This window comes from Erpetoichthys calabaricus, chromosome 2 (genome assembly GCF_900747795.2).
Source record: "Erpetoichthys calabaricus chromosome 2, fErpCal1.3, whole genome shotgun sequence".
Lineage (NCBI taxonomy): Eukaryota > Metazoa > Chordata > Cladistia > Polypteriformes > Polypteridae > Erpetoichthys > Erpetoichthys calabaricus.
Genome location: NC_041395.2, coordinates 40,162,059 through 40,180,031, shown reverse-complemented (window position 1 = coordinate 40,180,031; position 17,973 = coordinate 40,162,059). Strand labels below are relative to the sequence as shown.

Genomic DNA, 17,973 nt, shown 5'->3' with positions numbered 1-17,973 from the left:
AGCATCTGGGATGCAACAACAACTTGCAGCCACTGCAACTCTCCAGCGTCGGAGTTGGCCACCCCTTTGACACCCCAAGTCTGAGGCTACAGTACAGACTTTTTTTTGTAGTTATTCTATATAGTGTAGCAATATATTTTTAATGGCTTGAAGTTTAGAATTTATGAGGCAATTCTGTGTGCAATAGCAAAAACATTGACTTCCACTGCATCATTTAAAGTTCAACTTACTCTCTCCATTTATTTTTTTTATTTTTTTAAATATTATTTGCTAACTAAAAGAGTAGCCCATGCATGTAATTTATAAATTTTTCAAAAATGCCACCAGCTGTGGTCATTGATGCTCTTGTGAAAAGAATGGAGATAAACATCATCAACTCAGAGAGGGAGAGGCAAGTTTATTGTACCACGTGAACGTCACTGACAGCATAAAACTGAATAATAAAAAAAAAATACTAACTTTTACAAGTAGCCGAAATTTACACTGGGTGTTACAGACTCAAATCAAATGTATGTTTTTATTATATTATAGTAATAATAATAGCAGCTCACTACTCAAAACGCGGCACGCCCGGACTCAAACCCGAAACCTTTTGATTATAAGGCAGCAGTTCTTCCCTCTGCACCACGCAAGAATACATAACTTTCTGTCAATTGACATCTGAGCTTGGGTTTTTAACTCACTGACGCAACATGTAAATTGAATTTTTTTTTTTTTTTACTTTGGTTATATTCTTGAATAAAGGCATACATTTATTTGATATTTAGACTAAAGTCATGACATTTCATGTCATTATTAGAATAACATGGAAAAAGTTTCTGCTTTAGATATGTATTCAGCATTTCTTGCCTTGCATTTCCTTTCATCCTATACTTACACAGATTGTTGTAGACATGGAACACACATGAAATGTATGTATTTCAAATAACAATATATTATTTACCCTATACAACTCCAAGCACTTCATATGCAGACAGGCTGCTTTCGCTGATCGACACATTTGCAAAACAAAAGACGCTGATAAGGACAGGTGCAAAAAAATTTAAGGTGGCCCGGGATTACGACTTTTTTCATAGGCTTCAGGGATTCTACTGTTAACAGATGAAATGGTATGCTTTGGATCTTGGGAAGTTCCTTTTTGTTTCCACACTTTGCTGTTGCTATCATTCTGATACAAGTTAATCTTTTGTCTTGTCTGTCCACAAAACTTTTTTCCAGAATTCTGAAGACTCTTAAGTACTTTTATAAAAACTGTAGTCTGGCCATCCTGTTTTTGTGGCTAACTAGTGGTTTGCATCTTGTAAGTGTGGCATCTGTTCATTAAGTCTTCTGTGGATAGTAGTCTCTTACACATTCACATCTGCCTCCTGAAAGCGGTTTCTGATCTGCTGGATGGACGTTTGGGGCTTTGTCTTTACCATAATGAGGATTCTTCTGTCAGTAGCAGCAAAGGCCTTCCTTGGCCTGAGCTCACCAGTCTGGTCTTTCTTCTTAATGATATTCCAGACAATTGATTTAGGTAATCCCAATGTATGAGTGCATATCTTAGCTTTAGCCTGCCACTGCTCTACATTAACATTCTGGGAAGTTGTCTCATTTTGCTCATCTATCTCCTGTCTACTTTCTTCCTTTCCAAATGCACTAGAATCACCTTTTTCTTTACAATGCACTTCTAGTTCTTTAGATGTCAATAATCCTTCTTCTGCCTCCTGCACCTTTATGGTGTTTTCTGATATAATCTTAGGTTCATCAAGTATTATATCAGCTATTTCTTTGGATGGAAGGATTGTTATTGATTCCATACTAGGTTGACAATTGATTTAGGTAATCCCAAGGTTTCACTGTAGCTTCTAATGGTTTTATTCTTGATTTTCAGCCTCATTATGGCTTCTTTGACTTTGATTCTCACAGCTCTTGTCCTCATGTTAAACAATGACAACTACAGACTCCAAAGAGTAGTCTGTAGGTAGAAGCAAGCACAGGTATGTTATGCCTGAGCAATCACAAACACCTGTGACATCATTTGTCCTAATCAATATGGTACCCTGAAATGGCCACATAGAAAAAGTGTTGCCATTTCTACATGGTGTGACGGAAACATATTCAAATATCCTTAAATTAAATGTTTGTACCAAACATTTGGAGGGCACTGTCCTATGCAGTGATGTGGACATTAGGAGATAGGAAGATACAGTCCATGCTGAGAGAGGAAAAGCAAAGAGCATTTATAAACATATGAAAAGTGCTATAATTTTAAATCTGAAGACATTTATTCTGTAAAGGTCAGGATCCTTAGGAGATTTAAGTAAGACAACATTAATTGTAAAAAAAATAAAATAAATAAAAACATGCAATTTTAACTTTAATGAGAACAGGACAGCACCTTAATGATTACTGGTGTTTCCACATTCCACAAACATCAATTCACTCATTAAGGCACCGAAGACTACAAAAATAAAACTACTAGGCTGGCTGCAAATCCACCTACCCCTTCACTGTCTATCGTACTTATTATACAGTAGTTCAGCATCACCAGAAACCAACTTTGAAAGGTTCTTTGTCCATGTTTAACTGAAAGAGATTTCCTCTGGTTTGTAAAGATAATCTGTTCTTGAAAACCCTTTCTTAATGTGGATTTTCACAGTGCAAATACACAATTACCATTAATTGGTAGCCTACAATAACACAAGGGGCATGTCGATCGTGTGGATCAGGCATACTTCTCATGCTCGAACAACAGAAAAAAATATAAGAAAACTGTACAATGTGTTTTAATGTACCAATTGTAACATCAAGCTTTGTATTGGTGCCTGTTAAATCATAAAATAAATCATGTCACATGAAGGACATAACTATAATTTTATGGAAAAAATTAGTATTTTAAATTTCTTTACTCTAAAATCAAATATAAAGTACCACTAATTTAGCTGCAGTGCACTTAAAGGTTCCTTTATCTTCTTTTACATTTTCAGGTGATAGTGGAAAATAAGATTTACTCTGATTCTCTGAATTTCTCTTTCATTGGCAATCTATCTACTGCTTGATCAAAGCCTTATAGTGAAGGCAGATTTTAACTTGCTTAGAGGAAATCATATTATTAAATTATGCTATAATATTTGAACATTTTATTCATTCCATACAGTCATGTGATAAAGTACTGTACACCCAACGAAAAGTTGTTTTTTTTTTAACATATATGGATATGTCTAGATTTGACATTCATTTAAACAGTATCTTCAGATAAAGATGATATAATGGAGAGAAAATAATTTATTTAACAGAAAATAAACAGACATGCCATTTAATGTCTGTGGAAAAATTAAGACCTACCTTGGCTCTAATTCCAGGTATCCCTTTGGCAGAAACAACCTCGGAGATGTTTCCAAGTAGGTGACTTGGAAAAGGTTTTCTCTACTCCTTCATATAGAATTCTTTCACATGTATGACGTTCGAGGGAACTTATCTGTGCACAGCTCGTTTCAAATTGACCCACTGAATCTCGATGGGATTCAGATCCGGGCTTTGACATGGCCATTCCAGAACCCTCCATTTCTTTCTTTCAGCTATTCTTTGGTGGGGATATTGGCATGTTTTGGGCCACCGTCATTTTGCAAGGTCCACTTTTGGCTGAGCTTCAACCTTCTGACAATTGGACACACATTATCCTCAAGCACTGATGCAGCGAAACAGCCTCAACCCATATTATTGCCACCACCATGCTTTACACATATCAGATTCTTCTCGTCAAATGCTGTTTTTGGTTTTCACAGAACATGTATTCTGGTACCGTGGCCAAATAACTTTCTAATGGTAAGACTTGTTCACTTTGACATGAATAGTTGGAAGAGATTCCTGTAGGATCTGTGATGAAATTCTTAAGATTCTTAAGGACACTTTCAGTATCTTGTGTTCTGCTTTCAACTAAACTGGCCTGGAGAATTTGGCAGGAATGTGAAAACTTCTCCGATTGTAGATGGCCTTCAGGGCAGTGAAATGGTTGATTTTCAATTGCTTGGGAATCTTTTTAAACCCCTTCCAGATTCATAGGCATCTATAACCTTCATTCTGAAGGCCTCAAGAAAGCTCTTTCAGGCCAGGTCTGGTGACCAAACTAAATGCCTGAGGCTAAAATAAGAGTTTCAGACAAGATCTTTTCTAATGATTTAATGATTCTAATCATTTCTAATCATTTGCACCCCCATCTGTGATCTAATTTTAGGCATATGAAGTAGTGATAATTGTAGGGGTATACTTACTTGTCCCACATAGAAAATTTGCATTTACATTTATTTACTTGATACAATGTACTACAAACATACTGTTTAAATGAACAACCAATCTTGATGGATCCACATGTTAAAAATGAAAACAAACACGTCATTAAGTACTTACTTTTTGAAAAAAATTACTATATACATACAAAGGTGATGTCACACAATTATCCTTTTTTATGTTTCTAGCAGTACCTTACATTCTATGTGCATACCAATATTCACATGGCAAAAGTGAAAAGTAAAGTAGGTATCAACCTACATTAATGAAAGGATAAGGATAATTATCATCAGCAATTAATGAATGATAAAAATGATCATTCATTTCACTGTCCAAGAAGTTAGTTTGTTTTGTATCTGCCAGAGTTTTGTAAACAGTAAAGGGCTAAGGCTGAGATTAACATGTGTATGTTGTGAGAGAATAATTTGGAGGTAACAATAGTTAAGTATTTTGGTCTGCAGTGCATATTGAAAGATATAAGCATTTGTTTTAGAAACGTCATGAAGATAACTACTGAAATGGTTACGTGAATAAAAAACAAGAATGTAATAGGAGGAAGGTTGATGTAATACAAAAATGTAGTAGGAGATGATTAAGAGATCAGCAGATGTCCTGTAAACAAGACTGGACAGTTCTCACATACACAGAGATTTCAAGGATAATAGCTGAACCTAAGGGATATATAAAGATCAAGGGTGTAATACAACAGACTTTTATTTCAACAAGTTATTTGGGTGTAAACCAATGAACCAATCAGAATAAATGATTGCATTAATCAATACTATTATGTGAATTCAGTTGTCATAAATGGGATCTCTGCCCTTGCTTTTTTGATTATTCTGTAACAGACTACTGTGATGAATGCTCCCTCTTCTGCATTTGCTGAGGAGTAAATTAAAGACGCAATGGACAAGTTTCCTCCTGCCTAGTTACTGACTCAGGTTTTATCAATCTTGTCCTAATGAAGGATAAGTTTCTTTCTTTAATTAAAATGTTGATTTCTTCCACAATAGTTTTCATGTACTTTTAAGGATATGAGGATAGGAGTGGGTTTCCCATGTGAAAAAAAGACACTAATGTGTGCAATAATGAGTTTTCATCCCTCTTCATGCATAAAATATTCAGTATGTCACAAGCAGGTGTGAATGAGCCCTTAAGATTAGTGCTTAAAGGTTTGGTTTAATTATATATATCTTGTGGTGCAATAATTAAAATTACAAACCTGCAATGCATACTTCCATAAAGTGTATGACACATAATAGCAAACATTCCGCCAATACCCCTTTTCCCAGTCTTTTAAATATTGATATCATGTCATAACCCAACATTTTTCTATCTAGATAAGAAAATACTTCACATACTCTTATCCTAAGCCTTTTACTCTAGAATATTTTTTTCACAATGACATTTCAACCCTTTAGAGGCTGGTGAAATAGGTAAGGAAAAATATGTGTCTTTTCCATTTAACATATACACCAAATGCATATGCCTGGTTTGCACTAAAAGTAGCTAACCATCTGGCAGTTATTCATGGAACTACAGATTCCGCCAGAGAATATTCAAAGTACAGAAAATGTGATGACTTTTTTGGTATGTTACAGAATACAGAAGACAGAGTTTGATAAGTGTATTTCCTTTAGGATGTCGATTAATTGAAGTTTTTGTGTTACTCTACTCCACTGTCAGCTGAGCACAGATCAATAATAGGGTTTATGGACAAATTTTGATAGCTCCATTTATGGTAATAATACGTTTGGAACTGCTTTGTTTAAATGTGTATTTAAGCAAATTTGTATCTCTATGTGTATGGAATATGTAATTAGTAATTTGTAAAGTTGTAATAACATTCTACTTGTGAACTTGTAATAGTACTCAAAGCCTGCACTCAGTGAACAGAACTATGCCAAAAAAAACTTTCAAAGCTGTGTTTCTTTAACCAAATTTATTAAAACCCCTACATAAACTGCAATACATGAAACAATGACCTGTTCGGATTGACAAGATCCAATGTCAAAGTCTTCTGACTTCACCTCTAGAGGATTATCCTCTTCATGTGGGGCCATAATATCTGGATCTGAAACAGTAAAAGAAAAGGTGAAGACAAGTCCTTTTGGTATTAAATGCACAAAATAATTCTGATATAATGTGTAGTTTTAAAACCTGACAACCAGATAGCAAGAAAATTCATTCTTATTGTCAACAGAAGAGGTTTTATAAAGAATACACTAATATTATAAAAGTTTAGAAAAATGATGCTGAATAAATATATCTATACATATATTCATTTATGTTGCACATCTAACTGAACCATGTCTAAATATTATATATATATATAATTACACTTTAGATTCTCCTAGTTTTGTTCAACCATTCAACAATTTTTAAACCTTATTTTTTTTATTATGGAGCAAAACTGAATTAGATCTACTTCTACAATAATTGGCACAAGGTAGACATTAACTCAGTCCATCACAAGGCTAACTCACTGACACAACACACAATGAGGCAATTTTATGTCAGCCAGTAACCCAACATTTACATTATTGATATATGGAAAATAAAAATACTCACAACAGAGTGTGTACAGATCACATATAAAATGGGACTAGGCCTAGAGCTGAATTCAATCTAACAATGTAAATTCTTAAACAAAGTAACCAGACAGTGCAGCATTTATCTATGAACAAACTCTTGAACTCCTAGCATGAATTTAACTAGTTCAATTGTTTTTTTTTTGAGTGAATTATATTGAACGGCTTTTAGTACACTTAATGTACAACACATTTTACACAATACTAGATACAATCTCTCATGATTTTTTTATTCCAATTCAAATAAAACTTAAACTTGAGTTTTATAATAGCAAGTGATATTTATTTAATATATACAGATAAAGTGTTTAAAATGCTAAAGGTTCACTTCTGATCACATTTTTTTTTTACACCATTTTTACTGGCTAGGTTACTCTGATGTGACCTGTTCCATAAAAACCAGCCTTTGCACTCAAGCTGCTCAAGTCTTGAAAGCAGTCAGTGAGCTGAGATTACTGTAAGTTCTCCAATTAAAAAAGATGACATCAAGATTCACTTCGAAGAACATAGTTTTTTTTTATTCATTATCCACGTAAACATATTTTCATAAAATAATTTTGCATTAAAGAGGTCTACACCTCTTTAATCTCTTCTGAAGAATACAGCATTAGCCATATATATTACTTTCCATACTGCATTTATCTTCATTCTGAATCTGTACACATCTTATCTAGTTTCTCCCCCTTTAATTATATGTTGTTCTTCATTCCTCTGAAATTACTCTTCTGATTCATTGGGTAACATTGCCATTACTATGCTTTGCCTTTCATTTGCTTGCCAAAGCACACCTACCAATAAACTTATTAAGGGATCAATATATTGCTAGTTTCATGAGACCTTTAACAAAGTGGAGCGTTGAAGAGCTTGACTTTTAGTTTCAGTTTTGCAACCAACAAGAATATGTTTTCAGGCACTTCTAAGAAAGTAGTCTGGTTTTCTTAGGTTTACATTTAGCAAGTAACCTTTACATAATCATGCAAGTAAATGAAATTGTTCTTTCTTGCAAGAAAGCAACATCCATATCTTAAATTATAAGTTCAGAGTGTTAGTAAAGCAGCATCACCACCGAGATGTCACCTAGTGACCTGTTCCTCCCCATTTCACATTCATACACGGAAAGGCTGGGCATGTACCTGGTTCCTCTAAGTCAGTATAATGTGTAATATGATAACCTCGGAGTTACAACAGAAGTCAGAAGCTAGTCTGTTCACTCGGCAGGGGGAGTTCCCTGTGGCTCAGTTGGAAGTAACAGCTTTGTTACATGGAAGCCCCTGGTTCATGGCTAGCCTCTTCATGTGAGGATGTGAAAAGGAATGGGATGGGGTCATGAGTGAATTCTCACCACAGAAAATGCTGATAGCTTATAATAAAACTAGTAAGCCCGCGATTCGCCAGCGAATCGGAAATCCAAGAATGGCAATCAGTTTCTGTTCCGTCCGATATCTGGATGGATGACATATCATGGAGGGTGGGTGCGTCTGGGGAAATGTCATTTAACTGCATAAGCATATCTGTAGTAAAGTGGTGTCGTTTTGTGGAGATGTGATTCTGTTGCCTGTGCTGACACCGACTGCTGGCAGAGTTTTGCACAGCAAGTTCAGTTCACAGGTTGTGGTGTTCGTGTGCCAGCCACTGAGTGTGGGAAGCCGCTGGGTTAGAGTCTGTGACCGTTATGTGATCTATATTACTGGCCCAGTGGATTAGAGCAAGTGTAGCTCACAGGTTGCATTGTTTGTGCGCCACGTACTGACTCTGGGAAGCCACTGCGTTTTGGGAAGCCGGTGCGTTTGACTCTGGGGCGAGCGCCACGGCGCATTACGGTGTGTTGTTTGGGCGCCACCTACTGACTCCGGGAAGCCGCCGCAGTTTGGGAAGTCGCTGCGTTTGACTCTGGGGCGGGCGCCACAGCATTTTGGGACGCCGCTGCGTTTGACTCTGGGGTGGGCGCCAAACTGAATGACCGTTATGTGATCTACATTACTGGCACAGTGGATTACAGCAAGTCTACTTTACAGGTGGCGGGCTCGTTGCAGTGCGCGTGACATCCGGTTTACAACCTTCTCGTTCCTGTGTTTTCTGTGCAGTGCGCCTCGATGCGCCGTGATGCGCCCTGCGTCCATATCCGGTTTACAACCTTCGGTTAGTAAGATGGATTACCAAGCCAATGGCTCACAGAGAAATGTGAGCAGTGGATTTGGGGCTTTTAGTAAGCTTTCTTTTGAACATCTTGATTTTACTTGAAGGTGTGAAGTACATTATTAGATCACCATTTACTACCACATGATTCAGGTATTTTTCAAGCTAGTCTATATTCCTTTGTTAGATACATTTCTACCAAAAAGTCTTATTTAGCCGGTTTCACAAATTATTTGTTATAAGATTTTTTTCCCTAAAAATTTTATCTGTTTAGATTTTGAGTTCTGTTTATTCTGACAAGCTCCACTTGAACAACAGAACTGTGGTTCATCTTCACAAACAGAACTGTGGTTCATCTTCAGACAGACCAATGTTTAAAAAGCACATGTCACTGCAAATAAGAGAAGCAAACATGTTATGGTAGTTAACCAATTACAAAATGTGACCTGGTAGCAAACACAAAGGGGTGAAGAACGTATCTTAAAATATTTATATAACATACTGTTAATAATATTTAATGTATGTACCATTTTAACATTATCCCATTAGAAAAACTAAATCTTAACAACAGAAAACATAACCTTGCATCATATATGAAACTATAGTAGCAGCTCAGTTAACAAAGGAGATGTGTTCCAGGACTTCACTTTGTTATGAGAAATGTTATTACGGGAAGATGTACCATTGATGGAATATGAAAACACACTATGTTTTTTTTTTTTTTTTTTGCCTGATATGATGTGTTGGGCACTGTTTATCCTATAGCTGAAACTGTCATCTTCCTCCTCAGCTGCCCTTCGGTGCTCCTACTACTTCCAACCCAGTATTCTATTGCTACTTCTATGCAGTTTTAAATGCCCTCATTTGGCTCATCCACTGCCTGCATATTCACTTAGGGTTAGAGGCTATAAACTCTTTTCTTCATTTTCTCAAGAGAGCGGATACAAAACAGGATTGTTAAGGAGACTTGCCAGTTACTGTTACATCACCTTTCCTTTTAACAACACTTTACAAGATTTTGGGAACAGAGGAAAATAATTTTTCTTGTTTTAAAAAGTCACACTCTTCCCATTCTTCAGCTGCTCCACTATCCAGGATCTTTGCTGTTGTAATTTGTGCTTAGTAATGCATCACACCTTTTCAACAGAAAACAGATCTGTAACCTCATCCTCATACTAAAGCTAGAAAGGCAAAAACGGCATATGCACAAAAAAAAAAAAAGATTTATTAAACCGAATGCCAGGTTCTATCCCAAGTTTCTTCTTTAATCTCAAATCAATCAACTTAAAAGTATGCACTCATGTATGCTCTTTAAGCTGCTCCATGTCACCTCCAATCAATACAAATGTATGGCTTTAAAAAAATGCACTTTGAATACTCATGATCTAATCACCATATAAATCTGGCCATGTCCCTGAGTGACATAATTACTTTCAAACCTTGAAAGAACAGACAGATCAAAACGTCAGTAAATGTGAGCTATGAATAGTGACTAAAGCCCAACATTGAATACACAAAAATTTTACATAAGTTTAAAATAAAGGGTATTGTTTTCCTCAAGTCCTAGGAATACAGTTAATGTAAACATGTTGATCAACTAATTAGGTGCACGGTGATGGAGCAGTAGTGCTGATGTCTCATAGTATAGAGTCTGGGGGTTGCACAGTTTGAAAGGTTGACTCGTGAGACCACAGCACATACTTCATATAATTTCTAGCCCACAGATGTTGATGACATATGACTTCCACTGCGCATTTTACAGTCTTAACTTGTGTTTATGGGTGCAGTACCAAACAACATTTAATGAAAACCGTATCCATCACAGAAACATGTTGGATTATAATGCAGTGCAGTCTGAAGGATCAAAGTTCACAGGAATTCAGTATTGGTTTTCATGTTTGCACTTTACAAAAAAAGATTCCTCTGAATTCCTTCAATCTTAAAATAATAATACAGGTAAAATTCTATTATAACGAATATCTTTACAAAGAAATTTTCATTACAACAAAGTATTTTTATGGTCCTGACAGCTTCCCCATATGACACGAGTCTATAGAAATCTATAGAAGTATATTCAGCAAATACTTTCATTATAACGAAGTGCACAAAAGACCTTGAAATGCCTGAATGAATCATCCACAGAGCAGTTAGTTCTGTGGCCGCAGCTCAGTTGTGCACAACGATCCCCAAACAGAAACACTAATTTTTTTTTCTTTCTTCGAACTTTCCTCGTAGTTTTTTTTTTTTTTGCCTTTTTTGTTTCCTGCGGTTTTCAGTGATACCTTTTACTTATTGCTCGTCAACATTTGAAAAACATCCATTGGAATTTAGCTCATTGTCACCCTCCTATAGAAACGGCAGACACGGAAAAACGGTAACAGTTCATATTAGAAAAAAAAAATTTAATTTTTTGCAGCTCTCGATTGCTGCAAAAAGAAAAAAAACGTTGCCAGTGAATTCGGAATTTCGCCAGACACTGTCAACTTTCTTGAAAGACAGCAAAAAAAGTAGAAAAATCTCGGGTTGCAAACGTATGTGAACTGCTGCATTTGAAGATGTCGAAAAAGCCGTTTTTATGAGGTTCAGTGATGCTCGTTCAAGAAACATTCCTATTAATGCGGCACTCATTCAAGAAAATGTGAGGTTTGTAAACTCTCTTGGGACCTCCCCCAACTAGACAGCAAGCCGAAGAGCGTCCCGAAGTGCGATCTCCGCGTCTGTAGCAGACTCACAGATATGCTGCGTCTCTCCGCCAAAGTAAACAGAAAAGATCTTGATGGGTGATGCAAGGTTAGGAGCACGTAAAATGTAAATGCAGATACTGTAACAGGATTACTTCATCACTGACCTAGCCACAATCCTGCCTGACTGCTATGTCTGTGTATAGCAGAGTTGCAGATCACGCTACAATAAATAACTGTGCCGTTCCTGTTTTAAGCTGAATAAAGCTGGTTTTGCTAAAGTACTGAGACTAAGCCTCGTGTTTTGGGGTGCAAGACAGGGACTTATAGCACAACCGCTATCTTTTATGATTTGCTTCTGTGGCGCTTCACTGAGCCTCCTATTGCCCTGCCCCAGCAACGGACAAACAATCTTCCACAGACGCAGCAATCGTGCTTCAGGACACACTTCAGTGTGTCGTTCCCGTTTGGTGAGGAGTGGGGGGTCTCAAAAGAGTTCAGAAACCTCACAATATGAAGAAGAAATAATGATTCGGCTCCTGACTGATAACTTTGCTGCCCACAACATGCTTCCACATTCAGATAATGTTCGCTTTGAATACCTCCCACCCAATTGCACGGCAGCGCTTCAGCCATTGGATTTGGGCATCATTCGCACCCTTAAAGTGTATTATCACAAGGAAACGCTGAGAAAAATTCTCGTCAGCATAACTTGCAGGCAGGAGGAGATTAAAAGTAACGCGAAAGAAGCTATTGAAATGATTGCAAACACCTGGATACAAGTTAAAGAAAGCACTATAGAAACAAATACAGAATCTCATTACAACAAAATATTCATTAAAACGAAATATTTTTTAGGTCCCTGGGAGTTCGTTATAATGGAATTTTACCTGTATACAATGTGGAGGTAAAAATCCCTAAATTCCAAGCAAAGTAGCATTGAGAAATGTTGTTCTTGAACTTTTGGATTATTGATTCAAAGTTTTTTGCAAAGTAATGAATCTCGACTAGTTCATCATTAATAACTGTGAATTTTACGATGCTTCTTTTATACATAAGCATGATAGCATCACCTGTTTAGTATACTTGTTGAACATTCTACAACATTGCCATAGTTTTTTTGTTCCTGTCACAACATTTTTTGTAACGTGTTACAATTCCAATCCAAAAAATACACAATAATTTTCTATGAGAAAGCATTTAATACTATTTTACTGTTTTCAACTTAAATCAGGTCAAAGGAGATTTAACAACCACCACCTTTTCTAAAGAATTTTACTTACTGATTCAACACTTTTGGAATTGAGGTTTAGTTAAAAAAAAAAAAAAAAAAAAAAAAAAAAAAAAACCTTATAGCCAAGCAAAAGCACTTAAGTAAATAAAGTAATTTCTTTGCAGATGGTTCTCCAGATGGGCATGTCACAAATGGAGGAATATTTTGCAAGTAAGATGTTCTACCACTCAACCAAAAGCTCTGTTAATCACAATAAGATAAAATCAATTCAAACATTACTTAAAAAAGGTCCAAATAACAGCAGTCAGACTGAACTACTTACAAATCCAAGATATAAAATAGCCGGCAGCTAGCCTTTATACCAAGTCGAACAGACACACTCAGGTTCACAATGAACTTCAAAGAGACAGACACTTTGATCAGTCCAAACCAACTACACACTGCAAGACAAATGGCCAACCAAGTCAAGTTGAAGAAATCTCATATTATAACATGCAGAAGGAAAAAGAGCTAAGGGTTAAGACAACAACATTGTTCTGAGACAAATGTGCACTCCATCACAAAAGAGTCATTCACTGAAATCAAGACCAAGGGGGTATTTTTCGTACATGGATTAGTCGTTTAGCCGGATGTAATTGTTGACGATTTGCCCTGATCCTGGATCTGTCGGTTTTTCGAAACTCTTGCTGAAAGTGTTGTCACAGCAACACATCCTAATCCTCAAACCTGCTTGGAGCAGGTTTGTTCTACGTAAACCAGGATTAGTTTACACACATAATCAGTGACGGTGCGTGGAAGTCATCCAGTCATGGCTTCGCCGTTCATGAATGAGCAACCAATTGATATTGGTGCGCAAATTATACGAAGAGAATTTCATATAGAGAGGGTTTTGCGCGATCGGCAAGATCCTTTTTTGCTCCCGGAGGAAATTCTTTTCGAAAGATACCGCTTTAGTCGAGGGGGAATATTGTACCTCAAAGATTTATTAGCACCTTATATTCGAAGTCAAACTAGGCGAAGTCGGGCTCTCACAACCACACAGACAGTATGCATTGCTTTGAGGTTTTTTATAAGCGGCACTTTTTTATATACTGTAGGCGATGCGGAAAAACTAACTAAAAGTGCAGTTTGCCAGGCAATTCGTAAAGTCTGTTTGGCTCTGAAATATTTCCTTCGGGTTTTCATAGTGTTTCCTGGACACCTGCGTGTGCAGACAATAAAAGAGGCGTTTCATGCCATTGCAGGCAGGTAATACACAGGCTAAAACACCCACAGTTCCATGAAGAATCTCAATCAGCCTAACATTCTCATTACCCGGATTTCAAAATGTGATTGGGGCACATGGGACTGATCAGAGTGGAGTTTGATCAAACATTATTTGGAAAATGTACCTCTCCTCCTGATGAATAATCAGACATAGAGTCTTCATGAAATTTTTGACCTTCGTCAATATCTCGTTGGTCAGACACAGGTTCAAGGGATATGACATTCCCTGCAACTGACCCAACAAAAAAGATGGCTATATGGAACATACCTATGGCACACATCGAGGACCAATATATGCAATGACCATCCTTTACCTGAAATGAAGTGACCACTGCATCCTGCCACTGGTTCTGGGGAGGAGCTTCCCCCTGGAATGCCCTCAGAAACAGGGCTATGAGCATTTTGCTGGAGAGCCAACTCTTCTGCAGGGGTTAGGTCTGGACCGCGTGGACCTCCACCTGTGTTTGTCTGCCTTCTTATTAGCTTTAAAATTAATGTTTTTTATATTATATATGATTATTTATGTCAACAATTCTTTAAATAGTTATATACCAATATTTACCAGTTTGAAGTATATTCTTGTACTTCACTTTAACCTGTTCCCATGTTTTCCTTGTGCTCATGTTTGATCTGGAATTATGACATAGGCCTATTAAATAATAATTAATCTGACACATAGGAAATGAAATGCTGCATTCAGTAAGTACAATGCACACTACTTAGCATTTAATTTGTCGGCCACTTTTTGCCAGACGTCTTTTCTGGTCTGGGCTGCTTTTGCAGTGTTACCCCCTTGTGCATATTAAATCTAGAAATTCTTCATGTCCTTCGAATAAAAGGTCTTGCGCCGCGTGTGTGAAAAATAAATGCGCCCATTCTTTCGTCATTTTGTTACAGCCTATCAAAGACTTGCTGATCATGTTTTCTAGACTCAATATATATGGGCTTTTCACTCAGCGCGGGCGCGCGCATTCATCTCATATGATTAGATCCAGCTCGACTAATCTAATACACGGTTGCATTTGAAAAACCGACCTATCCCGGATGAGTGTCACCGGCATTAACTCATCCAAGATGAGGCATCTCATCTCGGATGATTTAAGCGACGTACGAAAAATACTCCCCACAGATGACAGACTGAGTTTACACAATGCAAGATGTTGCACTAGAAAGATAGGAGTATTCTAAGGGCCAGATTATACTTGACGCTCAGAACGCTCCTGCTCATGCATCATGGCTGCCATGAATTTCCAGTGCTCTTTTTGGCACATCCTCTGAGCACGTTGTCAGAAATGAAAAGCAAAAATTTGGGAGGTGTGTATTCATGTTTTGGTACGTGACATCAGCATCGTTGTTTGCTATCAACAACCCAATAGTGAAACATGCCTGTCAGAACAGCTAACGTCAAATCACCAGCTCTTTGAATGTGGATACGGAAATGTGCAAGATAAAATTGAAGCAAATTCGAGATACTGTAGATACGTCTATGCAAAGCAGAACATGTCTGAGAAGTGGGAATTCAACCATTGCAAGATAATGTAGTGTGACATCAAGTTGCACTGCAGCTCCAACAGGATCAATGAGCGTGCTTCAATGTTTGATAAATGGTTTGATTCGGTGAAGCAAAACAAACTTAAATGCTGATATAAGAAATTATTCATGGTGCTTTTCTTCATCCATTTCTCGCATAGGCCATACAAGCATCAATATTCCCCACCGTATAACGCAGTATGTTTTAAGGTCTCAAAAACCATCGTCTGTGTTGCTGCTGCCATTTGCGCCTTCGCAACAGTATCTCACGTTGCCTCCTGGTGGAATACTCCACATTTACATAAACTACACACGCATGTATAGTCAGTGCGCTCCTTGCATAGCAGCAGCATCCAGAAGCATACGCATCGCATAGTGTCTCAAGTATATCCCAGCCCTTGGATGTCAAGAAAATGGCTATTATACATCTATTTTTTTCTGCCAAAAATGAATGCAAAATTCTGTTCAACCCCACACACAGCTTAACATTTCAGAATACTCAAATTTGGTCATTTACACAAATAAGAGAGTGTTACCTTTCCATGTTAGATATTTTGGAACAGTACTGACAGATGTGCATACAACATACATCATATGGTGCTCTCTGCAGCACTTTAACAAATGGGAAAATGAGTCAGATCCTGACACCCAACTTGATTCTATTATTTCTGATAATCGCACACCATTTCCTAAAGTTTTAGCTAACGGAAAAGTCATCATCATAAACTGTTACAGAAACTTTTAATATACGGTACAAAAGAAAAAAATATTTAATTTTGCTTTACATAAATTACTTTGTACAGTTTATGCGCTGTATGGAAAGTACAATTGACTATCCCCATTACTTGATTACATGCAAGATGCCCACACAGCTTAACCACAAAAGCATTCACTAGCTTCAATTCCCTAGACCCAAATTAATTTTAATTCAATTAATTAGTAGGCACTGTATAAAAACAGATTGCATGCAATAGTGGTCTTTCATACCTTGCCATTGCTGCCTCTGGTTGCTTTTCCCTGGGATTTCTGGAATAGCATGTAAATCAGGAGGTCTGGAGGCAGCAGGATCGATAAATGATGCCTCATCCTCTGATTCTGTGGAAGCTTCTGAAGCATAAAAATGTTTGTAAAAAGTTGTCAGGCATGGCGTAAACTATGCCAGCAACTGAAAGCAGTAAAATTGCATCTTTAATATTTCAATTCTTCTGATTCTATTTAAACCATGCAGTCATGAACACTCAGAAGAGATCACAGTTGTTGGTAAACCAGCATACATTAACTCATCATTAACAAATGCTCCAAGAGCTACAGCAATGGTTGTAAAGAAAGGCAGGTAAAATCTATTAGGAAATGGACTAATCAGCTACCTCAAATGACACATTCTATTTTGTCAGAACAAATCGATTTTAGAAAGTGCTGTACCAGTTTTGAAACACTTCACATGAATATTATCCTCATAGCTGGAGGCAATTGTTAGATTAATGAAAGGTTTGATGCTATGGAAACCAAGATATACAGGCAATTCTTGCCTTAAGAATCAAACACAGGACATTACAATGATGGGTAGAGGAGTATTCAGAGCATCATTAAAAATAAAACAAGGGATAGGAAATATGACCAAAACAGATAGTATCATTATTATCAAGATTTTTATTGTAATAAGTACAATAAGTAAAGCTTTATATACACTATAGCAGAAAGCTTATTTTCAATTAAAATATAATCCAACAGAACACACAAATAAAATCAATGTTTCCCCAAGGTTTGAATTTTATTCTATACAAAGAAACAATATACTGTATACTGTAAATCTGAAAACAGAAGTGTCATGATGATTTACTATCCTTAGCAGTATCTAGCATAATTACCTTCACTTGAACTCTGTTGTAGCTAGTTTGCTAGCATATGCATGTACGTTATATTATCTCTTACCTTTTGGCAGCATGATGGTTATCAAAAATTACGCTAAATGGAAAATAAATTCTGCTAATTACTTCTGTCTACATGCACATATGGACTGATGTAAAGACCTGGTTTCTCAAAGAACCAAATTGTCTGCAAGATGGGACATAAAGTTAATGCTGTAGACAGCAGCAGATGGTTAAGGAGTAAAATTAGGGTCTGAAATAATTTGAAACCTTTACATTTTATTTTTGTAGTTTATACTTAAATCTTAAATTAACACCACACCAAAATGTATTTTTTATGTTAATTACCCCATATTGTTTGTAGTGATGGTCGAGGACATTTTTTTTGTTTTGTT

The 17,973-nt window shown here is 36.8% G+C and overlaps 1 protein-coding gene across 4 annotated transcripts in view; it reads right to left on the bottom strand.

The window, feature by feature from the left end:
* Window positions 1-17,973, bottom strand: part of acin1b (apoptotic chromatin condensation inducer 1b) — a 213,644-nt gene that overhangs the window by 116,009 nt on the left and 79,662 nt on the right. For 2 of the 4 annotated variants that reach the window (XM_051922286.1, XM_051922287.1), the window contains 2 exons: window positions 16,698-16,817; window positions 6,258-6,346 (listed from right to left, as the gene is read on the bottom strand). In XM_051922286.1, the coding sequence (XP_051778246.1) occupies window positions 6,258-6,346; window positions 16,698-16,817 (209 nt within the window). The remainder of the gene's footprint in view (window positions 1-6,257; window positions 6,347-16,697; window positions 16,818-17,973) is intronic. The other 2 variants (XM_028793641.2, XM_051922288.1) reach the window with 1 other exon arrangement.